The sequence below is a fragment of the Cavia porcellus genome, unplaced genomic scaffold (genome assembly GCF_034190915.1).
Source record: "Cavia porcellus strain 051 isolate PalLab524CR breed Dunkin Hartley unplaced genomic scaffold, mCavPor4.1 scaffold_17, whole genome shotgun sequence".
Lineage (NCBI taxonomy): Eukaryota > Metazoa > Chordata > Mammalia > Rodentia > Caviidae > Cavia > Cavia porcellus.
Genome location: NW_026947500.1, coordinates 73456515 through 73483030, shown reverse-complemented (window position 1 = coordinate 73483030; position 26516 = coordinate 73456515). Strand labels below are relative to the sequence as shown.

The 26516-nt window shown below is 59.8% G+C and overlaps 1 protein-coding gene and 2 long non-coding RNA genes across 10 annotated transcripts; 2 read left to right on the top strand and 1 right to left on the bottom strand.

The window, feature by feature from the left end:
• The first annotated feature begins 1195 nt into the window (after positions 1-1195).
• Positions 1196-25956, top strand: Zfr2 (zinc finger RNA binding protein 2). 7 transcript variants are annotated; one of them, XM_023565547.2, is made up of 19 exons: positions 1196-1319; positions 2143-2276; positions 11171-11279; positions 12039-12108; positions 12387-12526; positions 14779-14931; positions 15013-15193; positions 16923-17083; positions 17724-17843; positions 18406-18545; positions 18963-19095; positions 19350-19540; positions 19995-20163; positions 21677-21815; positions 22852-22946; positions 23161-23256; positions 23835-23946; positions 24512-24609; positions 25404-25956. In XM_023565547.2, exons 2-19 carry the CDS (start codon positions 2188-2190, stop codon positions 25563-25565), a joined length of 2358 nt encoding a protein of 785 aa, XP_023421315.2. In that variant the 5' UTR covers positions 1196-1319; positions 2143-2187; the 3' UTR covers positions 25566-25956. The 7 variants fall into 7 exon arrangements, with proteins under 7 accessions (XP_023421315.2, XP_063084970.1, XP_063084974.1 ...); XM_063228899.1 differs by having other exon boundaries at positions 1274-1319; positions 2148-2276; XM_063228901.1 differs by lacking the exon at positions 1196-1319 and adding an exon at positions 2421-2566.
• Positions 5920-7638, bottom strand: LOC134471076 (uncharacterized). The gene is made up of 2 exons (XR_010040430.1): positions 7488-7638; positions 5920-6156 (listed from the first exon to the last, which is right to left on the bottom strand). It is a non-coding gene; the product is annotated as an uncharacterized LOC134471076 (long non-coding RNA).
• Positions 8215-9308, top strand: LOC134471077 (uncharacterized). 2 transcript variants are annotated; one of them, XR_010040431.1, is made up of 2 exons: positions 8215-8347; positions 9015-9308. It is a non-coding gene; the product is annotated as an uncharacterized LOC134471077 (long non-coding RNA). The 2 variants fall into 2 exon arrangements; XR_010040432.1 differs by having other exon boundaries at positions 8224-8351.
• Positions 25957-26516: the final 560 nt, after the last annotated feature.

Genomic DNA, 26516 nt, shown 5'->3' with positions numbered 1-26516 from the left:
AGGCTGTGTGTTGATCGATTGATGGAAATATTGTACCCAGAAGTTGGCGGGAGGCTAACCTTGCGTTTCCCTTGGGAGTCGTGGTCAGGACACTAATTCAGTGTTCATGGTGGCTTTATAGAACTAAAGCGGTGAGGGCCAGCTGGATTGCAAGGACCAGCTAAGACCAGCGACTGTTTCTCACGTTGTTTGTTGCAGATAATAGGAGGCGAGATCGAGGGCCTGCAGGGGAAGCCCAGAAACGTCCACCCTCCTGAAGGGGCGCGGCCTTAATCATCCAATCAGAGCCATGCTGGACGTGGGCCAGGGCATGGAGAGAGCCGCGCTTGCCAGGCCATTTCTAGTGCCACACGTGGTCACGGAGGCACCTGCCATCCCCGAGACGGCTGGCACATTCCCTTTGGCACGGGGCTGCGGCCGTGTGCGTCCAAGGATTAAGTGGCCTGGCGCCTGCAAAGGAACCCCACCTTGCCACAGTCAACTAATTTGGCTTTTTATTCCAAGCTTTTTGTAATATTCCAAAATCCAAAAGCCAAGTGATTTAGGAACACACCTGTCATCCTGGCGTTTGGGGAGGCTGAGGCAGGAGGGTCACGAGTTCAAGCCCAGGCTGGGTAACTGGGCACTTGTCTAAAATTTAAAAATAAAAAGGGCTATGAGGTAGCCCAATGCTACAGCACCCCTGGGTTGGAGCCCCAGTGCCTCACCCCACACATACCGACACAAAAAGCAGCATGATTTGATTTAAGAGGGGCTCCAAGTAACAGGTGGGTTTGCGGTAAGGGGCAGGGCTTGAGCTGAGACCCTCACATCTGATTGGTTAAAGGAAGTCGGGGCGGAGTTTATGGTAGGGGCGGGGCTTGAACAGTCTTTCGCGGCCAAGCAAAGACAAAGATTCAGAGTATGGGGCGGAGTTCGTGATAAGGGGTGGAACTTGAACACAGACCTCATTTGGTTGAAAGGATGGAGGGGCTCCACAAGGGGTGGGGCATACAACAGGGCGAGGTTTGATTGGTTAAAGGCAAGACGGGCCTCCAATAAGAGGTGGGGCATGGGGCAGGGCGAGACCTGAACCAGGAACCTGAGTGGTTGAAAGAAAGGAAGGCGGGACTCGATTAAGGGGCGGGGCTCCAGTAGGGCGGGGCGGCTGGTAGACGCCCACATCTGAGTGGCTGGAGGGAAGGCGGGCTCCACAGGGGTGGGGCCGGGGGCGGGGCCGGAGCCGCCCTCGGAGGCGGGGCCGGTGACGTCATCGGCTGCCCGTTTGGGGAAGACGCCAAGATGGCGGCGAGCAGGTCTTCCGGCTCCGCGCAGTCCAGGTAACGGCTCGCGCCTCCTCTCGCCGCGCGGAGCCCAGGCCCGGGGAAAGCCGCGCGCTGCGGAGCTGGCGGAGCGGCGGCGTGGTCGGAACCGGCCGGAACGCGAGTCGGGGCGGGGTGGGGCGGGAGACGCTGGCGCCGGTTGCCATGGCCACAGAGCCGCGCGTGCGTCGGGCAGGGGTCGCGAGGAGGCCGATCAGGCCGGGGGATGGGGTCGGGAGTGGGCGCCCCGAGAGGGAGCTGGCGAGCCGGAGGGCGGGAACCTGGACCCTGATTGGGGGCAGGGAAGTCGGCAGGGAGACGTCGGAGGCCCGGGAGGGGCCGCAGAGACCTGACTGGGGGAAGGGCAGGGAGTTGGGGCGCAGGCTTGACCTGGGGGTGGCGAGACCTGAGGCCCAGGAGGAGGGTGGGCTCCTGGGGAGACGGAGGGGTGGGGCAGCGACCTTGAGATGGAGTGGGGGCCTGTTGGGGTATTTAGAGCCACCCAGAGCAGGACTGAGAGGGGAGGGAGGGAAGACGCCACGGTGGGGACACTCAGGGTCCAGAGCACGCACCCTGCATGGTTCTCCAAGGCCACAGCTCCCTTGAGGGTCAGGGCCCGCCGTTCTTCTGGAGCGTCTTTCCGCCGGTGTGTAGCTGGTGGCCTGGGGCAGACTCTGCACGGTTCAGGGTGATACGCTCTGTACCCTTGGAACCTCAGAGACAAGTGTCCCAGCGCTGGGGCCTTTGCACACATTTATGGACTCTCGAAGTGGACAGTAGGTGCTGAAGCCGGGGTTTGGGGTTCAGCCCAGTGTCTGTGCTGTTGCATGGCTCCTTCTAGGGCAGCCCGTGGAAACCGGAAGTGTGGGAGACAGGCGGGCTCCTGATGGACACCCTCAATGGTCTTTCGGATGTTGGCCAGCTATGGGTGTCCTGTGAAGGCGAGAAAGCTCAGCAGCCCTTGGCCCGGACAGAGTAAATCACATCATTTTTATTTCCTGTTCCCATCCTCCTGGGTGACATCGGGATGGCCTGGACCGGGTACAGATGTGGGCTCTGCTGGCGGCGACGCACTGCCCCCTGCCGGCCCACTGCGCGCCCTTTCCTTTCCGCCTCCAGGGCCTGTGCAGTTCCCTGTGAACCAACCCTTGAAAGTTAGGCCATCAGCGTTCCCTTCCGTTCCAGCGCAGTGGTGCACGCCTGCTACTGCAGCTGTCCAAGAGGCCAAATCAGGAACATCGAAAGTTCAAAGCCAGCCTGGACAGGTTAGCAAGGCCCTGTCTCAAAAAGTGAAGAGGGCCGCGGGTCTGAAGGTGGAACCAGGGCCTCAGGCATGCCAGGCAAGCGCTCCCCACTGAGCTACACCCCCACTCTTGTCATTTTTTAAACAGAGCCTTGCCAGTGGCCCAGGCCTGGCTTGAATTTAGGGTCTTTCTTCCTCAGTGGCCAGAGTAGTTAGGGTGGCAGGTGTGAGCCACCGTGCCTGGCAACGTGGCCGTTTCAAGTTGATTTTCTCGACTTGTGAAATTGATCACCACTGCCCCAGGTGAAATGTCCCTTTCTTGGTCCTATCAAAATAGAGTTGGGGTCACTACAGGACTTTTGTTTGTTCGGTGCTGAGTATGGAACCCAGGACCTCACACACCCCAGGCAATCACCCCACCACTGAGTGACATCCCCGGCCTTTTTTATTTTTTGTTTTGAGATAAGATCTTGTTTAGCTGCCCAGCCTGGCCTCAAACTTTCCATCCTCCTGCCCCCCGTCTTTTAATTGTTGATCACTAAGACTTGTGTGGTTATATAGATTTATTTTTCTTTTCTGTATTTGGTTTGCTTTTTTTTTTTTCCTGGAGACAGGGTCTCACTATGCAGTTCAGGGTGGCCTCTAACTCGCTCACTGTGTGGCCCAGGCTGAACTCACAGCGATCCTCCTGCCTCAGCCTCCCGAGTGCTAGGAGCACAAGTGTGCGCCCTCACACCTGGCCGGTCATATACTCTTGAAGGCTGAAAAAAAGTGCACAACTCCCTGATGATAATGTGGGTTATCATTTATTTTCTTCACGTGCTATAGTGAATCTCATAATCCTTTCCTGAGTGGTGCAGGTATTCAGAATTCAGGACTAATCCGCCTGGAAAATTGACCCTGGAAGAACGGAAGGTGGATTTTGGCTGAGAGGCCGACAGGCTCTGAGGACGTGGGGTGTGTGGCTGTGGCAGGCGCCTGTGTCTGGGTGCGTGTGTCTCTTGGGAGAATTGTTCCTACCAGGATGACATATTTGACCACCTTTGTCTCTACTTTTTTTTCTTCTGTGAACCACAGGCCCACAGCACTGAGCTCCATCCCCAGCCTTGTTTTTATTTTTTATTTTTTATTCTTTTTTGTCTTTTTCTTTTTTCTTGGTACCGGGGATCAAACTCACGACTGCCTGCTTGCAAGGCAGGTGCTTACGCCGCTGATAAACAGATTCTGAAATCCCTGACCCCTATTTATGCTTTTGATAAAGCATCTCTTAGAGTCACTATGTAGCTCAGGCTGGTCTTGTTCACAAGGAAATCCTCCTGCCTCAGCCTTCCAAGAGCTGAGATTACGGCGTGGGCCACTACACATATTTTCAAATGACTTTTGCAGATGCCTTGCCACCGTAGGTGTTGTTGGGGTTCTTCTTGAGCACAGAGGTGAGGGGGGACAGCGACCCTCGATCTGGATAAGCACCCCGTGGACCTGGCAGGAGGAGGAAGGTGCGGGAGGGGCATCCCTCGGCTTTTGGCGCGTTCTCTTCGGGTAATTTGGGATTGAGACTGAGACGCCCATGCCAGGCTGCAGGTGTCCGCAAGGTAGCCCATCCCTCCTCCCGTCATCCCCAGATGGGGCGGGAGCCCAGGCAGCAGGGCGTCCCCACTTCTGGGAGCCCCCAGCCCTTGCAGGACTAAAGCCTCTGGTGGTAACAGCAGCCCAGAGCCTGTGGGGCAGCGCAGGGAGGTGACAGGGCGGCCCCTTGTGGTCATTTAAGGAACCGCACAGTGCTGCGTTACAGGAAGCGCCCGTTTGTCCTCCAGCCTTGGTCACCTTGGAGAGGTCTCAGGTCCTGTGTCCCATTTTCAGTGTCCATCGTAGCTTTGGGTTGTACAGGGGGCAAGGAGGGCTTGTCACCCGGCCGAGTGACCCCAGCTAACTCAGACTGCAGGCAGGGTGCGAACCTGTGATCCTCCTGCCTCAGCTTCCCGAGTAGCGGGGACAACAGTGTGCCACCAGTCCACTTCCCCTTTTTGTGTTCCTTTGGGACTTTTGGGGGATACTGAGGACTGAACCCAGAGCCTTCCCAGTGAACTCCATCCCCAGCCGTTCTCAGTTTTTCTTTTGAGGCAGGATCACCAAGTCACTCAGTGGCCCAGGCTGGCCTTGAACTTGGGATCCTCCTGCCTCAGCCTCCCAGAGTGCTGGAATGACAGGCAGACACCGCTGTGCCCAGCTGCCAGTGGCTTCTTCAGCCCGAATGTCACATCTGGGGCCAGCGGGTTTGTGTCTGTTGAACCTGCTCTCGAGAACCCTGTGCCCGGGACCCTGTTTCCTTTTCCTGTCGACCCTGTTGCCTGGGCCTGCGTGGACCCAGCGTTCCCGCCCCTGGAGTCAGGAGGCGAGGGCTGGGCCTCTGGGCCGGAGCCCGTCTTGCCCGAGCTGCTGTACCATCCAGCCGATGCCTGGCAGCTGTCCCGCGGGGCCACCTTGGAGCCACCCCCTCTCTGTTGCACGGTACAGCAGGGAAGCTCAGCAGCCCAGTGATGGTGACATTGGTACCATGATGGAGTGCCCCCTGCCCCCAGCCGGCCACCGGGCTGTGTCCCCAGGAAGTCTAGGGTAGCGGTGGCCTTCGACTGGCCTTGAAGAAGCTGCCAACTCTTCCCAGAGCCCCTGGACCTAGGCGGGGCCCCCTCTGCAGTGGGGTTCCGGGGGACCCCACCTGTACGGGGATCTCACCAGACGCGCTGGAGGTGAAGGCGGAGAAGAATCACCAGGAGACTCGGGCTCTGTGAGGGGCGCCTGCACCCCGGAAAAAATGTGTGAAGGGCTGCAGATGCGAACCTCGGGGATGGAGGCCCCATGCCGGCCCCACCCGGTGCACATCCCCCACGGGACTGAATCGGGATTTCCTGTCAATAAAGCAGCGTGGACACCGCCTCCCAGATGAGTGTTTTTTGTGGCCTGTACTTGGCCATTGGGTTCCTGGGTATCAGCACTGCGCCCCTGGGCCCCCACTGTCACCTTGATTTCCAGGGTCAGAACGTGGGCACAGCCATAAAGACAGGCGACCTTCCTGTTATTTGGGTTTTTGAGATGGTGTCACTGCGTAGCCCGGGCTGGCCTCAAACTTGTGGGGAATCCTCCTGCCTCAGCCTCCCACGCACCTGGGATTTAGGCACAGTGACCCCATCGTCTCTCATCCTGATGGTCTGTAGGGCATTTTATCCCCTGCCTGTCCCAGTAGGTCACACGGATGTCCTTAGGAGTATGCTCCCAGGGCTGGGGATTTAGCTCAGCAGCTAAAGTGCCTGCCTTTCAAGCGCATGGTTGTGGTGAGTTCGATCCCTGGTACCAATTAAAAAAAAAAAAAAGACTACATCAAGGAGTATGCTCCCATGTTCCGATCTGTCCCTTGGAAGCAAGTGAGCGAGCCCAGGGGCTCGGGACTTTCCCAATGAGAACTTTCCATCCCGTGGGCCGGGATAGCCCCAGAAGCTCAGTGACCACATGAACAAATTGGATCAGGGAGTCTTGCTGCTTTTTGGTACTCAGATCTAATCTAAAAGATGCGCACTCCAGAGGCTGAGGCAGGAGGATCACCAGGAGTAGGAGACCCTGTGTCAAAAAAAGCCAATAATAAATAATCAGGGCTGGGCATGATGGCACACGCCTGTCATCACAGCCCTCTGGAGATGCTGCAGGAGGGTCACAAGTTGAAGCCCAGCCCGAGCCATTTAAAACACAAACAAAGAAAACCCGGCAGGGTTCAGCGGGAACCCTGATTCTTGGCACGGCCATGTGACACTGGCTGCAGCCCTGCCCGTGAACGGGCTGAGGAGGAGTCCGTGGCCCACCCAGGCCTGAGGCAGCCCTGGCCCAGGCAGCTCCCCCAGGTCCTGACCTGGAGACTGTCCCTGCTGGAGATGCCGGGTCCTCCCAGCTCTCTGTCCCTTTCTGCTCTCGGGACTACACCTGCAGGGTGCCAGTGGGCAACTCAGAGACTTAATAAGACTTTGTCTCCAAGAGAAAAATAGAAGAATCAGGGGTGTGGCCCGCTGAAAAGGCCCGGGGCTCTGTCCCCAGGGCCACAGAAATAAATGAGGGTCCGGCAGGGCAGGCTCTTCCTCCCTCCGTGGCTGTCCCTGCCTGGGTGGCCCCCTGGCTGCGGTCTCTGTCCCCTTTCACTGCTTGCTGCCTTCTGACCTCCTGGCCCCGGATGACTGGGGATAACTTCCTGTCCCAGGATCTGTCACAGGAGGATCGCTGCGAGTCCGAGACCAGCCTGGGCTATAAAGTGAGCCCAAGGCCAGCCTGAGCTGCACAGCGAGACCCTGTCTCAAAAGACCAAAAATAGGGGCTGGAGGTTTAGCTCAGCAGCATAAGCGCCTGCCTTGCAAACAGGCAGTCGTGAGTTCAATCCCTGGTACCAATAAAAACGAAAAAGACAAAAAAAAAAAAAAGCAAAAATAAATACTTTCTGAGATGGGATCTCTGCAAGTTGCCCAGGCTGGGTTACAGCCTACGATCCTCCTGCCTCAGCCTCCCAGGCTGCTGAGATGAAAAGCGTCTGTCCCCTGCTTGGTTAAATGTCCCAGTTTCTCTGCATTCACACCAGCCTGGAGCAGTTACCTCTGCCCACTCTGTCCCCTCCCGGTCTCCTTGTGTCCTCTGCACCCTAGCTTCCACCCTTCCATCCCCCTGGAGGGCGCCAGAGTCCCCTCTCTGCCCTCAGGGCAGTCGGCAGCCCAGTGATGGCTGTCCCCCTGGCCCAAGGCCCCTGTTGCCGTAGGCCTCTCTCCCGTTGCTGGCCAGGCCATCAGCTACGGTTCCTCTTTGTGTGTGTGTGTGTGTGTGTGTGACCCTGGGGACTGAACCCGGGCCCCTTGCCCTGAGCTACACCCTTGTATTTAGAAAAAAATAATTTTTTTTGCTAGTGTGGTACATACCTGTCATCTAGGTGCTCAGGAGGCTGAGGCAGGAGGATCTCAGCTTGAGGCCAGCCTGGAGCAGGGTGAGACACTGTCAATTTTTTTTTTCTTTTTAAAATTTGAAGCGGGATCCTACTAAGTAGCCCACGCTGGACTCGATCACTCAGACCTCTCAGCCCCGTGATGGGGGGAGGAGAGGCCTGCGTCCTGGTACCCGGCTTCTGCCACCTTTCCCTGCTGGCCTTCCGAGCAGGGCCTCAGCTAGTCGCAGAATTCAGGCTGCCACCCTGCGAAAGCTCCCATGCTGCGAGATTCCATGGAGACAGCAGGCTGAAAACAGACCCTCGGAGTGGGAAACGGATTCCTGGTCGCCGGGGGCTGGGAAGGGGAGATGATGGAACCTCCGAGCTGTCTGGGAAAAGGGAGCAGCAGCGAGGGTTCCAGGACAGCAGCCAGCCAGGCCGGCAGCGAGCTGGGACGCCCCCAGAGCGCAGAGGCGCCTCGAGGAGGCCGCGTGACACAGGACACCGCGGGTGGGGAGACGCCCAGAACGAGCGACTGCAGGCGCCGGAAGTGGAAGTGGACCCAGGGGATGGGGCGGGCGGGGCCTGCTTAGGGGGAGGGAATGTTCTGAAGCTAGTTAGAGGCGGTGACTGCGAAATGGAGTGAGGCACCGAAACCCACTCAGCTGTGCGCACTGAAGTACCATTCCATGGCCTGGTGGCGCACACCTGCCACCCCAGCACTCGGGAGGCTGAGGCAGGAGGATCTTTGCGAATTTGAGACCAGTTTGAGCTACAAAGTGAGCCCAAGGCCAGCCTGAGCTGCACAGCGAGACCCTGTCTCAGAAAAACAAAGGACCAGAGTGCAGCTTGGTAGTGAGTGCGTGCCTCGTGCGTGGGGGTCGCTGGGTTCCACCCCCGGCCTGCAGGTGGGTAGGGAGCGGGCCTCAGAGAAGTGTCCTCCGGATAAATCGGGGTGATCTTCCTGCTCCAGGGAGCTGCTGTTTCTTCCTCTGCATCCCCCGCCTCTTTTTTGGAAACGGAGTTTGGCTAAATCACCTTGGGTGGGCTCGAACTTGTCCTCCTCCTGCCACAGCCTACGGGAGTGCTGGGGCCACAGGTGTGTGCCGCCATGGCCAGCACCCCCTTTTTCTCTAAGTCCTTGCCCGGCAAAGGACTCTTCGGCCCGTAGTTTAGAGATTCTGGCCGCACGCTGGTGACCTGGAACCTGAAGCAGGGCAGCGCGGGTGGGACGCACCGGAGAGGGCGGGCCCGCCCAGGCCACGCCCCGCGACTGACTCCGCCCAGGCCCCGCCCCTCAAAGGTCCAGCCACCTCCCAGGAGCACCGCCCTAGGATGGAGCCTTCAACACACAGACTTCGAGGAACCCTCCCTCCAAATGGAAGCAACAGCGGATGGAACCGCTGCTCCTCCTTCCCCAGGGCCTGGCCTCTCAGCTGCAGTCCCCTCCCTGGGGACCACGGGGCCTCCTGGGCACTGCAGGGTGCTGAGCCGCGTCCCTGGCCTCTGTCATCTATTCCAGGCCAGGAGCTCCCCAGTCGCAGCAGCCAAGGATGTCCCCAGCCACGGCCCAGGATCCCCACTCGAGACGCCCTGCTCCGGGCTCCCCATGTTTGGCACCACAAGGTCCCCTCTCTTCTTGGGGCTCCGGCCAGGCTGACCTGCGGGAGGAGGAAGCCCCCACCTAGCCCGGCCTGCAGAGTCCCCTGATGGCAGGACACACGGACTTTGCCCAAACCTGCCTGCAGACCCCGGAGACCACCAAGGCAGTGACCGGGCCACTGAATGCCAATAAAACTTTATTTTGGACGTGCAACGTGAAGTTCATGTCATTTTCGTGCGCTGTGGAAATATGGCCCTTGAACCTCTTAAAAATGTAAAACCTAGCAGGAAATGGGGTACAGCCTGTCATCCCGCCCTCAGGAGGCTGAGGCAGGAGGATCCTTGCAAGTTCGAGGCCTGCCTGAAGTGCATAGTGAAACTGCCTCAAAAAGACAAAAATTAATAAAAGGCAGGGCTTTTATGCAGACTACGGAATGACGAGGAGAGCGAGCAGGGAGGTGGACAGGGGTGACCACTCTGCTGCCAGTGTTAGACTAAATCCCTCCCTGCCCACGCCCACTGTGGGCCCCGTGTGCCTCGCCTTCACGGAGAAGGCCGTGCGTGCCAGAGGGACACGCAGTGTCCTGGCTGGAGATGAACCCTGTGTGCCACTTTCCCAAGCCCAGCTCACGGCCATCACCTCCCACCAGTGCCCCCTGCTCACTGTGCACGTGCGCTGGACACAGTACTGGGGTTCAAACTCAGGAGCACCCCACTACTGAGCCATGCCTCAGTCCTTTTTCATTTCTTTATAAAAATTTGATACTGGAACCAGGCGTGGTGGCGCGTGCTTACCATCCCAGACCTCGGGAGGCTGAGACAGGAGGGTCTCCGTGAGTTCAAGGCCAGCCTGAATCATAAAACAAAATGAACTGTCCCTCTGCCACCCAGAGCAAGCCCTGGAGTCACATGCAGCTGGTGGCCCCACGCAGGCCACCTTAACCCCAAGTGTGAGGTGTGGGGCAGCTGGGTGCAGAGGAGGAGGCGCTCGGGGGAGCAGGGCGGCAGCGTTGCTGAGGACAGCTCGGGGACACGGCAGGTGCAGCAGAGCCTGGGGAAGGAAACTGCGCTTTGCACTCGGAGGCCCTGGGAAACAGGGAGGGACGTGCTGCTTCGGGAAAGGCAGGAAACTGCTGACTGAAGCTGGGTGCGGCGAGCGCGTGCGTGCCTGTAACCCCAGCTGCTAAGAAGGCTGAGGTAGGAGGGCGGCAAATTTGAGGCAAGCTTGGGCCACTGTAAAATCTTGTCTCAGAAACAAAGAAATAGGATTTGCACCGCTGTGTACTGAGAACGTTTCTGGCAGCCAGGAGACGCGGCAGGGCAGAGGAAGCCAATGATATTCAACTTAAGATTTTCAATTTGGGCCAGGTGCGGTGGTGCACGCCTGTCATCCCAGCACTCAGAAGGCTGAGGCAGGAAGATCGCTGTGAGTTTGAGGCCAGTCTGGGCTGCATAGTTCAAGGCCAATCTGAACTACATATCAAAGTACTGTCTCAAAAAAACCAAAATTAAAAAAAAAAAAAAAAAAAAAGATTTTCAGTGTAGAGTGGTTTTGTCCAGACGGGCCCCATGGTGCACGGCACGCTGTTACAGTTCCACCTTCCTGAGGTTTCTCTTTTTCTTTTTTTAATTTGAGAGAAGGTCTCACTGTGGATCCCAGGCTAGCCTAGAACTCACAGGGATCCTCCTGCCTCAGCCTCCTGAGTGCTGGGGTGACAGATGAGCGTCCCCACTCCCAGCTGATCTGGAAGAACCTTGGGGAGATGTCAGACTTGCCCGAGTTATTGCTGGAGAAGCAGTTGGATGGGTTTATATCTGGATGTGGCCCCACACTGTGCCTCAGTTTCCCTGTCTATAAGCCACGCCCTGTGATATCCCCCCGACCTTCACCTGGATGGTGTTCATTCATGAAAGCCTTTGAAACTGCCAGGTCCCCAAAGAAGGACACAGCTCGTGTGCCCAGGCTTAGGAGCTGGCTGTTGTGTTAAGGTCGCCATGTGGATGATGTCCCCTAGGTGCTGGGGGACCACACCTCCTTCAGCTCGCTGACACTTTTGTGTCTGTTTGTGGTTCCAGCGTGAAGTCTCCCTCAGCCATTCTCCCCCAGGCATCTGAGGCCACCTACACCACTCCCCGGGAGAACCGTCCTGCTCGGCCACCAGACGCCAGAGCCCGGACCTCCCAGGTACCGGCCTCCGCGACATGTTGATGGGGCTGCAGGGGCAGGTGCAGGGTGGGGGCTTCCCTCTGTGCCCCTGCTCATGGTCCTCACACCTTGTGTCCCTGGGGTCACAGCCCAGCTCAGTGTGCACGCTTGCCACCCGAGCTGGTGCCTCAGGAGGCTGAGGCAGGAGGATGGCAAGTCCAAGACCAGCCGGAGCCACTTAGCAAGGCTCTACCTCCAAATTTTAAATGGGTGGCTCGGGGCCCACAGACCTGCCCTCTGTGTGTCCCCTGAGGGCTACTTGGACACCATTACCACCCCACCTCTGGCCACTCACACCTCAGATCCGGCCCAGTGTGGTGACCACTCAGTGACCCAAGCCCAGCGCCCACGGGAACCCACCCTCCTCCTCCCTCTTTCTATTCTGTGTTTTGTGTTTTTGAGACAGGGTCTCGCTCCCTAGCCCAGGCTGGCCTCAAACTCATGGGGATCCTCCTGCCTCAGCCTCCCAAGCACTGGGATGGCAGGCTGTGAGCATCACTATGCCCGGCTGGCTAGCCCTCTCCACTCCTCGCCCAGGCCCCGGGATGTGTCCCAGCCAGGGTCTCCTGGGAATTAACACCAGGCGCGCTGTGGCCACCTGGCTTCTCACTGTGTCCCCGTCCAGGGCCTCTCACGGAGCAGGGGACCCGGGCCAGCGTGTGTGAGCATGTCTGTGTCACCCCGTGTCCCTGAGCTGCCTTCCCCTCCCTGTCTCTGTCCCGTGGAAACCCACTGCAGGGCAGCCACAGCCACAGATGGTCGCCGGCCAGCAGCTCCCCGGACAGACAGGACTCGAACTGCCGGCCAGGTGAGTGTCCGCAGGTGTGAGACAGGAGGTCACTGGAGTCACCCCTGCAGAGCGGGGTGTGGCAGCGCACACCTGTCATTCCAGCCATCCCGGAGGGAGGCTGAGGCAGGAGGAGCCCCCGGCTCCACAATTTAGCAACTTAGCGAGACCCTGTTTCAAAACCAAACACAGAAAAAGGCTAGGGATGGAGCTTAGCGCAAAGGCCCAGTGTCACTGTCCCCGCAGCCACCGAGGTGGGGTGAGTGACGCTTCCTCTTCCATTTTTCTCTCCCTCTTAGGACCCAGCTCCCCAGGCTATGACATGGCTGTGTCCTCCGCGGCCAGGTGTCCCGGGCGGCCACCGAAGCCCAAGGTGGGCCCCAAGCAATCCCAGCTTCACTACTGCCAAGTGTGCAACGTCAGCTGTGCGGGGTTACAGGTCAGAGCCCTCTGCACCCCACCCGTGGGTCCCTACAGCTGTCACTGGGCTGGGGCCCGGCACGGCGCCTGGGCCAGGGGCGGGGCTACGTAGTGTAAGGGGGCGGGGCAAGAGCCTGAGGAGCGGAGGCGGGGCCGGACCGGGGGCGGGGCCACCGAGTCTAAGGGGGCGGGGCACGGAGCCAAAGAGGAGCGGGGGGCGGGGCCGGGGCCTCAGAGCCTAAGTGGGGCAGGTGCGCTGTCACAAAACTCAGCAGAAACCCAGGAGACCGCAGGGCATTTCCTGGACAGATATTATCAGAGCTTTGTTTTGCCAAAATACAAGTCTAGAGTTACATCCCCCGCCCAGCTCTGAGGGTCTAACTCCAATCCAGGGCCTTTGCGGTGAGCCACATCCCCAGCCCTCTTTGTGTTTTTTAATTTAAGACAAGGTCTTGCTGAGTTGCTAAGTTACCTAGGCTGGGCTGGAACCTGAGATCCTCCTGCCTCAGCCTCCTGGGTAGCTGGAACAGGCCCTCACCCCTGTCACCACCGCAGGGCAGGCTTCAGCCCTCTCCACCCCGAGGGGCGCATGCCCGAGAGGGCACTGCTGCGGCTCTCCAGGTCTCCAACAAAGTGGGATTTGCAAAGTCAAAATCAATCCCGTTTCTCCCGGCGCTGTCCTAGCAGAGGACATAACAGCCACCTCCCTGGAGCAGGTGCAGGCTGCAAGGCCCGGGCAGGGCGAGTCCCTGGCACTGAGTTAGAATGGGCGGTGAAGGCAGGGCGCAGGGATCCACGGTTATCACTTACCTACTCGGGAGGCTGAGGCAGGAGGAGCTCGAGTTCCAGCCCAGCGTGGGCAATTTAGCAAGATCCTGTCTCAAAAATTAAAACATCTGAGCACGAGTAGCTCAGTGGTTAGTGCTCTCCTATGGGGGGGGGGGCTGGATTCCATCCCCAGTACTGGAGATAAAAAGAAGGGAAAAACGAAATGGCGCCACACATGGTAGACCTCGGTCTGGTAAGAACAGCAAGGAGGGGGGGCGCCTTAGCCAAGTCCTTCCACCCAGAAATAGCTGCCTGGCAGCGCCGTGGTTCGGAGACTTCCGGGCTGTCTCCCCAGCTGTTTTCCTAACTGCTGCCTAAGTAATAACCTGGCTTGTAAGGTTCAAGATTGCAAAATATTCTAGAATATACGGCAGCAGGGGGCCTCCCACCCTATGTCGCTGCCTCTTTTTATTTTTTCATTTTGAGACAGGGTCTCCCTAAATTGCTAAGTTTCTCTGACCACACTGGCACTGGAGACCCTCCTGTCTCAGCCTCCCAGAGTGATGGGTCTGCCGCCCATTTTTTTTCTCCCTTCTAGGAGAGCCATGGTGTAGATTTCCTGTCTGTATTCATTCGAGGCCTGGTCAGAGGGGTTTAGGGGACCCACACAGAAATCGTGCGTCGAAGTTGCCCAGTGCTGAGGCTTCCGAGAACCTGGCGGGGATTCCGAGGGACACCCCGCAGGCGGGTACTTGGGGCCACAATCCCGTATGTGTCCTGTAGTCTGTGCGTCAGGACCCTGGCTCTTGTGGCTTGGAGCCGCTGAGCTTAACAGTTTTCTGAAAAGTAAGGGTGATGCGCTCAGGCAGTTTAGATGTGGAGGAGCACCTCGGAATGCCAGGGTTTCCTGTAGCCCAGCTTACGCCCGCGACTAACCGCATTATCCTCAGAGGGAATTTCGTAAGAAACCGGCTTATTTTTAGAAAAAAGAAACTTTATTGATGACTTTCAGTGTGAGTTTGTGGTTTTTCCCCCCTCAAGGCCTTTGTATTGAGCTAGACCTCCATTCCATGTATTTATTTTGGTCTTGCTGAGACAGGGTCTGGCTATGCAGGTCAGCCTGGCCTGGAGCTCACTTTGGAGCCCGCGCTGGGCTCGAACTTGCAGCGATCTTCCTGCCTCAGCCTCCCCAGTGCTGGGATGACAGGCGTGTGCCACCACTCCCAGTTCCTGGCCTTTATTTAATCTCGAGACATAATTTTGTTAAGTTTCAAAGTTGTCCAGGCTGAGCTGGACCTTGAGACCCTCCTGCCTCAGCTTCCCGAGTAGGTGAGCGAGGGTCACAGGCTGGCCTCTGAGTCTGCTGGGTTTGATGAAGCACACAGGACCCCAGCGGGCAGAGGGTGGGGACGGCCGGGCCAGCTGAGCCCGCGGCTGCGGGAGGGGAACCGGACCGAGCCCGACGGGTGACCGGCTCCGGCTCCGGCTTCGGTCCGGCTGCAGACCTACCAGGAGCACCTGGAAGGGCAGAAGCACCGGAAGAAGGAGGCGGCTCAGAGGCCCGACCGCGGCTGGCTGTACTGCAACGTGTGCTCGGTGTCCTGCACCGGCGAGGACGCCTACGACGCGCACATCCGGGGAGCCCGGCACCAGAAGGTTCGACCCGGCCGGGCCGCCCGCGGGGTGCGCTGCGGGCCCCCAGGGCAGCCCTGACCCCGGCAGCGGCGTCCGTTCCAGGTGCTCAAGCTGCACGCCCGGCTGGGGAAGCCGATTCCCCCCGCGGAGCCGGCGCCCAGCAGCGGCCAGCGCGCCCCGCCCCGCGCCGCCGCCCGCGAGGACTCGGGGGGCTCCGGCGTGCGCGCCCCCTACGGGCCCGCGCCGGCCTGCAGACGGCTGGCCTCCACCGTGCGGATCGCGGGTGCGTGCGCGCGCCTGCGGGGCGGGGCCTGCGCGGGGCGGGCCTGCGTGCGCGTGCCCGTCTGCGTGCGCGCCGGGCGGTGGATTTGCGAGCGCGCGTGGGAGCGGGGACGGGCGGGACCTACAAGCTGGAGCTCCGCGTGCCCATGATTCTGCGGGCCCCGGCTGGGGACCCAGCGTGGGGACAGGCTGCTGTCCCCGGGTGCCCTCGCCCAGGGCAGAAGGCCGGGCTGCCACCCTGCACCCTGACTCCCTGGGGCACTGGACCCCCGTCCCAGGGTGCAGGCGGAGAAGCCCAGGCCGCCCGCCAGGGGTGGAGGTGGAATTCCGAAGCCAGCTGTCTCCCTCGGCCACCTCTGCTCCGGAGAGCCCTGTTCTGTGCGGGCTTGGAGAGGCTCGTCATATTTTTGGCCTCCACAGCATGATTTGTTGAATAGTAACATAATTTTTTTAAAAAAACTGTTATTTTTTGAGACAAGGTCTCTATAGATTCCAAACTGGCTTCAAACTCACAGGGATCCTCCTGCCTCAGCCTCCCGAGCGCTGCGATTACAGGCATCTGCCACCACACCCGGCCATGTAACCCTTTTAAAAATTTTATTTATTTATTTATTTGCCTTTTTCGTTTTTATCGGTACCGGTGATCGAACTCACGACTGCCTGCTTGCAAGGCTGGCGCTTATTCCGCTGAGCTAAATCCCCAGCCCCCTAAAAAATTTATTTTAATTGTTTGCCATGCTGGGGTTGAATCCAGGGCCTCCCAACTGCTATGCAAGCACTCATCCCTGAGCTACACCCAGCCCACACCATGAATTTGAGGATAAGACCAAGGAATTCTAATAATAGACTTCCTCTGCTGAGGTGCCACACATTTGCCCAGTTAAGGAGCTAAAATAAAACCTTTGGCCCACCCACTGTTGGATAGTTGATTGACTATAGATTTTTGGGAACCCAAAACCAGACCTTCTGCATCAGGAATTCAAATCTGTTTCTTTGGTTTCGCAGATGCCAAGCAGGCTGGGAGGAAAAATCTGTACCACAGTCAAACAGAAATAGAGGCAAATGGCCAATAAAGAAATCCATATTTGGGAAAAGCACAACAAATTAAGATTGGTACCAGGCCACACACAGAGCACAGGAGAGGTCGAGGGCCTCATCCAGACCAAGGAAGCTTTCTTTGCAAGTTATTTTTGAAAGAAAGAGCCAAGCACTGTGGCACACACCTGTCATCCTGGCGACTTTGGAGGCTGAGGCAGGAGGATCACGAGTTTCAGCCCGGCCTGGGCAACTCAGCAAGACCCTGTCTGACACTAAAATAGGGCTCGAGATGGAGCTCGGGGAGGGCAAAGGCCCTCAGCCAGGGCGGCAGCCTCCACGTGACGCAGGTCCAGGGCCAGTGACAAAGGCCAGGCCGAGTGTCCCCTTGCCTGAGGCCTGCGGGACAGTGTGACACACAGCGGCTCTTTCATAAGCCGCCGTGTCTGTGTGACAGTCCCCGCTGACAGGCAGATCCTGCCCCGGAGTCCTCCCTCCCGCCCTCCCCCGGGTGTCAGCCTTTGACACCTGTGACCCCATCTCCGATTTGACGGCTGTCACTGGAGAGTGAGGCCAGCCATCAGGTGGCTTCTGTGGCCGCCACAGGGCAGAAGGGACAAGGACAGGCCTGAGGGCTGGGTTTGTGGCTGGCCGAGGCTTCTGGCCAGAGCCGTAACACAGCGGCTCCCCTCCAGGGCCTCTGGAGCCCCTGACTGCACACAGCAGGCCCCGGGAGGGGTCACCAGCAAGGTCCAAGCCAGAGCGACCCGGAGAGACGGCTGCCTGCACGGCTTCGGGGGAAGCCTCCGCGGGGGCCTGGGTCGCGGATCCTGTGGGGCCGGAGTTCGTGGAGGAGGTAGGTGGAGGCTGTGGAGGCCATGAACGAGGGGCACTGCAGAGAGCCAGGCAAGGGCCAGCACTGAACCCCACCCTCAGCCTTTTATGCCAGGCTGGAATTCGCGACCCTCCTGCCTCAGCCTCCCCAGCAGCTGGAGTGGCAGGCACGCACCACTGGGCCCTGCCGAGGCTTCTCTCTCGCTCTGTGTTTGTCCTTTTGAGACAGAGCTTCACCATACTGTTCAGGCTGGGCTTGAGCTGTGTAGCCCAGGCTGGTCTCCAACTCACCACGACCCTCCTGCCTCAGCCTCCCGAGTGCTGGGTGACAGGCGTGCGCCACCACGCCCGGCCTCAGGCTTCTCTAATCACACAGCCTCGTCTCTCCCTTTCGATTCCTGCTTTCCTGCCCGGTTCCCGAGGCCCCAGCCGTAGGCCGAATGTGACCCACACAGATGTGCGAAGCGATCTACCAAGCTGGCCATGGTGGCGCACACTTGTCATCGCGGCCACTAGCAGGCCGAGGCAGGAGGATCTCTGATTTGATCCAGGCTGGGCAACTGAGTGGAGGCCGTGTCTCAGAATAAAAACGGAGCGCTCAGGGAGGTCCCTCAGCGTGCCCCGGGAGCCCTGCCCCTGGGCAGCCGTGCTCTGTGTGGCAGGTGTTAGGCGACCAAGGGAAGGTGATTCGCTACCGCTGCAGACTCTGCCAGTGTGACTTCAACGACCGCAACGCCCGGGACCTGCACTTGCGGGGGCGGCGGCACCGGCTGCAGTACCGGGTGCGTCCGGCAGGGGGAGCCAGGACCCCACCCCACCGCCACGATGGATGGATGCATGGATGGATGGATGGATGGATGGGTGGATGGGTGGATGGATGGATGGGTGAGTGGATGGGTGGATGGATGGGTGGGTGGATGGGTCGGTGGATGGATGGATGGATGGATGGATGGATGGATGGATGGATGGGTGGATGGATGGATGGGTGGATGGATGGATGGGTGTATGGATGGATGCATGGATGGATGGATGGGTGGATGAATGGATGGGTGGATGGATGGATGGATGGATGAATGGGTGAATGGATGGGTGGGTGGATGGGTGGATGGATGGATGCATGGATGGATGGATGGATGGATGGGTGGATGGGTGGATGGGTGGATGGATGGATGCATGGATGGATGGATGGATGGATGGATGGATGGGTGGATGGGTGGATGGATGGATGCATGGATGGATGCATGGATGGATGGATGGTTGGAGTGCGAAGTTTGAAGACCGAAAATGCCTATGTGTCTTCTGCTGGGCTGCCTCTTCCACTGGTGACCCCGCCCTCCCCCGCAGAGGAAAGTGGACCCCCACCTACCCTTGGTCACGGCGCCCGGCCGGCTCAGGAAGCTGCAGGAGGAGCAGGCTCGCAAGCACCGGCAGCTGGTGCAGCGGCAGCTGGAGGAAACGCGGCAGCGCTGGCGGGAGGAGCTGAGGTGGCCCCACCCTATGCGCCCCCAAGGGACAGGGGCCATCTGTGCTGCTTCACGCAGGGATTCGGGCTGTGCACACTGGGCTGGGGGTGGGCGCAGGGTCACCCCTGTGCCCTAGGGGTGGCAGTGCCAGGGAGGTGGCCTGCTTGGAGCAGAAGCCCGGAGTCCTGTGGCCCCCTACCTTGGTGTCCCTGGACCACTGGACTCTTGTGTCCTCCGGTTTCTGGCATCTCCTGTGTCCCTCAATCTTTCTTGTCCCCTGACCTCCCAATAGGGGACACACTTGGTCATCTCCTCTGCACCCCAGCATCTTCCTACCCGGTGCTGATTATAAAGTGTCCCGGGGGAGTAAACCCGAGCGGGGAGGGAGCTGGAACCCTTCCCTGGGGGGCCGCTCAGCCCCTGTCATCCGGTCCCCAGGCACCAGGAGGCACAGTGCAGGAACCAGAAGACGGAGCCGCAGCCCCAGAACCAGGAGCGGTCACTGCCGTCCCCCACCTGGGCCCTGCCGTCCCCTGTGGACAGGTCGGGGACATCTGCTGCCCAAGCCCAGGTGGGTGCCACCTCCCCACAGCTCAGCCTTCCGTGGCTCTGGGGCTGTCCCATCAGGGGGACCCCATCTCACACCCACCTGTCCCCACCCAAGGCCATCCTGAGCCCTCTGTCCCTCCTGTGGGCTGAGCCCAGGCTGGACTCCAGCCTTCGCCCTGGCTCTGCCCCTGACCTGAAGTCCCTGGCCCTGTCTTCTGCTGCCCACGAGGCCCCCGCCCTGCCCCTCGGTCCCTGTCCCCCCCTTTCTCCCCACAGGCCAAGCGGCGGCCGGAGACCAGCGATGACCGTCACGTCATGTTCAAGCACGCGGTCATCTACCCCACGGAGGCGGAGCTGCAGGCCATCCAGAAGACCGTGTCGCATGCCGAGCGGGCCCTCAGGCTGGTGTCCGACCTGATGGCCGAGGAGGACTCGGAGAGCTTGGGAGAGGAGGGAGGCCAGAGCAGGTAACGGGCCACCTCTGTCCCCAAAGCCCTGCGCCCCTCGGCTGAGGGCCAGGCAGGGAACCAAGGGTGGCTCTGTGTGAAGGTCACAGTCCTCAGAGGAGACAGTCCCCAGGCGGGCATGGCGGGCGGTGCACAGCTGTCTCCCAGCACTCGGGAGGCTGAGGCAGGAGGATCGTTGCGAGTTCGAGACCGGCCTGGGCTACAAAGTGAGCTCAAGGCCAGACTGAGCTGCACAGGGAGACCCCATCTCAGAAAGACCAAAAAATAAAAATGAAGGGTGGCGGTGATGCTGGGGTCACAGCTCAGGACCTCGACAGGGGCTCAGTCCCCGTTGCCACCTTCTTCTGCCAAAAGAAGACAGAAAACAAAAGATTAAGTGAGGCACAGGGGCACTCAGGGTGTGGCAGGGTCCCCGTCCCTTCCCTGACATCCGTGTCTCGCTCTGTGCTTGCAGCGTGGCGTCCCCGCCGCGGATCCTGAAGGGCGTCATGCGCGTGGGCATCCTGGCCAAGGGCCTGGTCCTGCGCGGCGAGAGGAACGTGCGGCTGACCCTGCTCTGCTCCCAGAAGCCCACGCGCGCTCTGCTGCGCAGAATCGAGGCGCAGCTGCCCCAGCAGCTCCTGGTAAGCCGCGTGTGCGCCTGCACGCGAGCCCTGCTCCCCCGTGTTAGGACCCAACCCGAGGCCGCTGCGTGTACCTTAGCAAGTGCTCACCACTGAGCTGCACTCCCAGCCCGTTTGATTTTAGTTTGAGATGGGGCCTCTCTCTTTAAATCGCCCATCTGAACATCAATTTGCCATCCTCCTGCCTCACCCTCACAAAGGGCTGGGGTGACACACCCCTGGCCACGGTTCAGATTTATAAATTGCTACAAAGAGACAGCGTTGGAAACTTCAGGGTCCCCTATGTAAAGCAGTCAGGGTACAACTGAGAAGCGGTCCAGATGTCCCTCCGCGGGGACAGCAGTGTGTGCCACCCTCCCCCTCCAGAATGACAGCCACCCTCCCCTAGGTTAAACCATGATGAAAAGCTCTGCAGGAGGCAGGGAGGCCTGGATCAAGCCGGACCTGAAGGCCATGGGAGGGGTGGGTTTCAGAGAGACAGGGAGACTGCAGGGTCAAGAGTCGGAGAGCGATTTGCTCCGGCCTCCAGGGCCTCGGGATATAATCTCACATCCCTGAAGCACCTGCAGGGCACCGTGGGGGCGGCAAAGACAGCCCAGATGTGGGTGCTGCTTTGTAGAAGGTGACAGTCCAGTGGCGTAGAGAAGGGCGTGGCCGTGGCTGCAGGGTGGCTGCCGTTTCCCCGCCCACACTGCAGAGGCGACTCCCCAGGGGAGCCCTGCTGGGCAAAGGCAGATTTGGAAAGGAGGGCGGGCTTAGGTGTGGTGGCAGGCAGCAGGGCAGGGTGACCACAGGTGACCGCAGACGGGCAGGCTGGACTGCCATGCAGGCCTCCTGTCCTTGTGCATCCAGGAGACAGCGGCCTCTGGCCGTCCTGTTGTTTTATTTTAATTCACTGTGTTGTGTTACTGGGACTCGAACCCAGGGCCTTCGCTCTGAGCTCCGTGCCCAGCCTTTCTTATTTTTTTATTTGCACCAAGGTCTTGCTAACTGGCTCTAGTCACCCAGGCTGGGCTCGAACTTGCAATCCTCCTGCCTCAGCCTCCCAGAATGCAAGGATGACAGGCGTGTGCCACCGTGCCCAGCTCCGAGATAGTATTTTTTTTGTTTTTTGAGACAGAGTCTCACTCTGTAGGTCAGGCTGGCCTTGAGCTCACAGCAACCCTCCTGCCTCAGCCTCCCAAGTGCTGGGACTGCAGGCCTGCGCAACCCCACCTGTCTCTCCATGATAGTTCTGATTGGCTTTCTGGGACCACAGGGATAACTCTCATCGCTGTGGTTTCTTTTTGGTGCCTCACTTCCCCATGCACCCCCACCCTTGTTGGAATGCATGTCTTCTTTTTGACTTCTGGGGGTCCTTTGCATAGTGAGGACCCCTTAGAGCACACAAGTCCACACGCATGCAGCCCTGCGGGATTGCACGGTTGACCCCGCACGCGCCCACCACCGCCTTCCCCACGGCCTCAAGCCTCGGCCGGAGCGCTGGGCCTCACGTGGCATCCGCACCTCCCAGGCGGTGACCGACGACAAGTACGAAGTGTCCTCTGACCCCGAAGCCAGCATCGTCATCTCCTCCTGCGAGGAGCCCAGGATGCAGGTCACCGTGGCCATCACCTCGCCCCTGATGCGGCAGGACCCCCCTGCGGACCCAGGTACGGCTGGGCCCTTCCGTCCCTCACTTCCAAGATGCCACTCACACCCGTCCCTGGGCCACAGCCACAGCCTCTGCCCTCTCTCCTACCCACTGGTGCCACTGAGTGCACAAGAGCTGAGTCAGAGCCTTCCTCCTCCTCCTCCTCCTCTGTTTCTTTTTCTTTTGGATTAATATCTAGTGAGAATTGCAAAAAAAAAGTATAAAATATGAATTAAACTTGATATTTGCAAATAACATCTCGGGTTCATTCTATAAATCTTTTACTAGGCTGCGTTTATATACCTAAGCATAAACAATAAGTAGCCAAGATTGTTCCTGTTCAGGAAAATAACTCAGATTAAAGCAGGTGTTAGCTGATGAAAAAAAAAAAAAAAACCCAGGAAGGCTGTGCCAGCCCAGTGCTGGGCTCCTGTGGCCCCTGCCCAGGTGAGGGCAGGCAGAAGCGCTGGGAGCCGGCAGACCTGAGCAGTCCTGGGGTCACCAGGACTGGGGTCACATCTGCGCACCCTCGACTCAGCTCAAAAGCTTCTAGAACAGTCTCGAGGCCGGTTTTCCAGACCACAGCCGTCCTCCTCCCTCTGTCCCTCTCTCCCTCGGTCTCCCTGTCTCCTCTTCAGGGCTGGGCATGGAACCAGGGCCTCCCCACTGAGCTCCAGGCCCAGCACCTTTTATTTGGAGGCGCAGTCTCCCTAAGGTCCCCAGCCTGGGCTCAAACTGGAGACCCTCCTGCCTCTGCCTCCCAAGACTAACTGGAGTGACAGACACGGGCCACCACAGCCCTAGGCCCCCGCTCAGGATGCCTTTGGAAGTTTCTGGAATGCAGGCCTAATCTGTACTTTCACGTCTTGGAGCTAAGGGGCTCGGCCATCGTGAGGGGCAGGACCCAGCCCGAGAACCCCCTTTCCGGCCGCCTCAGGGAGGAGGCTCTGGGGAAGTGGTTCACAGACCTGGAAGATACAGCCAGGGAGGCCCATAGCAGCCAGCCCTGCAGCGGCCGGAGCACAGCCCTGGGCTCTCTGCACTCTTCCTTGCAGAGGGCAGAGAGGCCGCACAGCCCGACCCAGACATCCTGAACCCCGACAAGTGCCTGGAGTCCCTGGCCGCCCTTCGCCACGCCAAGTGGTTCCAGGTCAGGGGTGTGCGGGTGGGGACAGGGACGGTGGGCCACGTCGGGAGCAGGCTCCTAACGGTGGGTGTTGCTGGGTGCAACTCCGGGAGGCTGAGGCAGGAGGATCCCCAGTCAGAGGAGCCCAGCCAGGGCAACATCGCTGGACCCCATCTCGTAATCAAATAAAAGCCCTCGCAGCGGAGCCCCAAGCGCTAACCCCTGCTCCCTCCCAAAGGCCAGAGCCAGCAACCTGCAGCCCTGTGCCATCGTCATCAGGGTTCTGCGTGACCTCCGCCGAAGAGTGCCTACGTGGGGCGCCCTGCCAGCCTGGGTAAGGCAGCACGAGGCACCTGGGGCCCCCAAAACACGCCAGGAGTCAGATTTCAGCACCCAAGCAAAAGCATCTCTTAGTCGGGCTCAATGGTGCAGGCACCCAGCAACTCTGGGAGGCTGAGGCAGGAGGGTCCCAAGTTCCAGCTCAGGCTGGGCCACTTAGTGACTTAGTGAGACCGGGTCTCAAAATAAAAAAGAGACTAGAAGGCGGGGATGGTGCAGCGTGCAGGCCCCGGCTTCCAGCCCCAGGACAGAAAAGGAACAGGTGCAACCAGCCTCTTCCGGCCCCTCAGGGCTCAAGGAAGGGACCTCCTGAGCCAGGCAGGTGGATAAGGGGGGGGTCCCTAAGGCCTTGGCTGGGCTGCCACAGGGGACGGGTGATGGCCACACCCTCATTTGACAGGTGGGAGGGGCGGCAGGAAGCTGGGCCCCATCCTAACTCCAGGCTCCCCCAGCTCTGATGGCCCCCAGCAGGGCCCAGCCCAGGTCCAGCCAGATGGAGCTGCTTTAGGTGGGCGGGGGCCGACTGGGGTCCCCCAGAGCACGGGTCCCCTCTCGTGTCCCCTTTGTCCCCAGGCCATGGAGCTGCTGGTGGAGAAGGCGCTGAGTAGCGCTGCCCGGCCCCTGAGCCCCGGGGACGCCGTGCGGCGGGTCCTGGAGTGCGTGGCCACCGGCATGCTCCTCGCAGGTCAGTCTGCAAACGCCCGGACCGTGCGCATGCGTACTTCAGCACAGGCAGGCAGGAGGGTGGCCGCAGCAGGCCGGGGTCATGGAGCCGCTCAGCACAACCAGGGGACAGAGAACTTCGCACAGGACCAGGAGGGGGCCACCCTTGGGATCTTCCACATCACCAGGCCAGCTGATACCTGATTCAAGTTTATTTGAATGAATATGTTATTTATCTGAGAGAAACACGCAGAAATCAGATTCCTGCCCAACTCTCAGCACACCGCCCAGGTTGGCTGGGAACAGGACACTGCAAAGGGGACCCCCAGGAGCTTTTGGTGATGCGGGATGGGAGAGGAAGATGACAGATCTATCATCCCAGCACCCTGGGAAGCTGAGGCAGGAGTTGAAGCCCAGCGCGGGCCATTGAGCAATCGAGTGAGGCCCAGCCTCAAAACACAAAGCATAAAGAGGACCAGGGCTGAGGCCTGGTGAGAGAGCTCAGCGGGCCTGGCAGGCCCGTGTCATGGGCAGCCCCTCTCAGGGTGACCTGGTTTCTTTGCTGTCCCTGCCTCCCCCTGGCAAAGATGGGCCCGGGATCCAGGATCCCTGCGAGAAAGACCGGGTGGACGTGCTGGAATCCATGACCCTGCAGGAGCGGGAGGACGTGACGGCCAGTGCCCAGGTAGGGGCTGGCCCAGCAGCGTCTCCTGCAGACACTCTGGGCACAGGCGGGCAACTGGGGACCCAGGACTGCTTAGGGGTCACAGTCAGCAGAGAACCGTGGCTGCCAAGGAGACGAGGCCCAGATTCCAGGGTCCTGCTGGCCACGGCTGTGCTGGGCACCCAATCGACAGCACACTCTATAAACACCCAGCCCCAGCCAAGATTTCCTCACTTAGAAAGCTTTTTATAAGAAGAAAATCTGGGGCCGGGGATTTAGCGCAGCGGCATAAGTGCCTGCCTTGCAAGCGGGCAGTCGTGAGTTCGATCCCTGGTACCGATAAAAAAAAAAATCTGAGCTGGGCACGGTGGCATGTGCCTGGGGGCAGCACTATGGGAGGCTGAGGCAGGAAGATCTTGAGTCTGAGACCAGCCTGGGTCCAAAGCTGCCTAAATAAGTAAATAAATGAATGAAAAGGTTGGTGGCCCCAGTATAAAGGCCCTGAGTTCAATCCCCAGGGCGGGAAAAAAAACATCATGCAGGGTCTCACTTTCATGGGAGAAGCTGAGTGAATAGGGCTCCTTTAGTGGGGCAGGAAGAGCCTGGATTCCGGGGCTCCCAGGAGAGACCCCATCATCCTCCACAGCCCGCCACGGCCCGGCCTTCCCCTGGCCTTGGCTGGCATTCAGCAGTTCAAGCAAGCACAGATCCGGGGTTTGTCCCTGGGCGCAAACGTAGGCCCCGCAGGCCTCAGGGCGCTATCTGTGGGCATCCGGGGAACAGGACCCCGAAAGGCCTCCTGATGTCACCCACAGCACGCCCTGCGCATGGTGGCCTTCAGGCAGATCCACAAGGTCCTCGGCATCGACCCCCTGCCGCCCCGGCTCCGCTTCCGGAAGAGGCCGCGTGAGATCAAGGCGGAGGAGGGAGCGTGGGACAGAAAGCGGGGCCGGAGGGGTGCAGAGGGGCTGGCGTGAACCCCGCCCCTTGCAGGGTGGGCCCTGCACTCTGCAGCCTGGGCGGGGTCTGAACCGTGGGCGGAGCCTGTTGCCTGGGCGGGGCCCGACATGTGGGCGGAGCTTGATGCCTGGGCGGGGCCTGACACCTGGAGCCTCGCCTTTGCCGGCTGCTGGTTGCTGGCGTGGGTGCCTGTGCACAGAGACCAGTGTCCCTCGCACGGGACAGGGACATTTGCCTTTTTTCAGTCATGTTCTGTCCCTTTCCAAATGTCTGAGAAGTCACACGGGGCGCAGCAAGAGCACCTCCCTCTTCCTGTCCCCCCCTGGTCTTTCTTGGTGGCTTTAAACGCCCCCGTTGTGTGTACCCTTGAAATAAAGTAGGAGGCCAGTCCTGGGTCCCCTGTGTCGATGTCGGGTGGCTGGCTCTGATGATTCCAGACAGGACCCCTGGGTGGGTCCCCATGGTGTGGGCAGGATCCATGGACCCCCAGTCCCAAAGCTGCCCTGCTCTGACCAGGCCCCAGCTCTGGGGTCTGCAGCGCCCGAGCCGGGCTCACCCCAGAACACCTGCGGTCCCCAGTCCTATCCTGACCCTGGACACATTGCAGCCCCGCGCGTACCCCCAACGCTGTGTCTCACTCGGGCACGTGCGCTTTCGTCCTGTGGACACTGGATGGCCGATGCTTCCCGTGTCCGGCCCCACCCCGTTTTTGCCCCCTCATGCCTCAAGCGGGAAAGACCCATCCCGAATGGGGGATCCCGCGCCTGTGTATTAAAGGGAGGCCGCCCTCAGGCTGCGCCCACACAACCTCGGGGTACACATCCTGGACCGCGGCTACCGGCCCAGAGGCTTGAGGCTTCCTGGAGGAGGCGGAGCCTGAGCTGAGCTTGGAGAGATGGCTGTGCCCCCAGAGAGCATCCCGTCCGTGCCCTGGGGCCCTCGTCACAACCCCAGAGGGCAGGAGGATG

Bases quoted from the DNA above. Each gene is read 5' to 3' on its own strand.
- Zfr2 (XM_063228899.1), top strand. From the start codon at position 1,282: ATGGCGGCGAGCAGGTCTTCCGGCTCCGCGCAGTCCAG. The intron at 17,084-17,723 runs GTAGGTGGAGGC...TCTGTGTGGCAG, and splicing joins GGCCGGAGTTCGTGGAGGAG to GTGTTAGGCGACCAAGGGAA. The intron at 24,610-25,403 runs GTAGGGGCTGGC...TGTCACCCACAG, and splicing joins ACGTGACGGCCAGTGCCCAG to CACGCCCTGCGCATGGTGGC.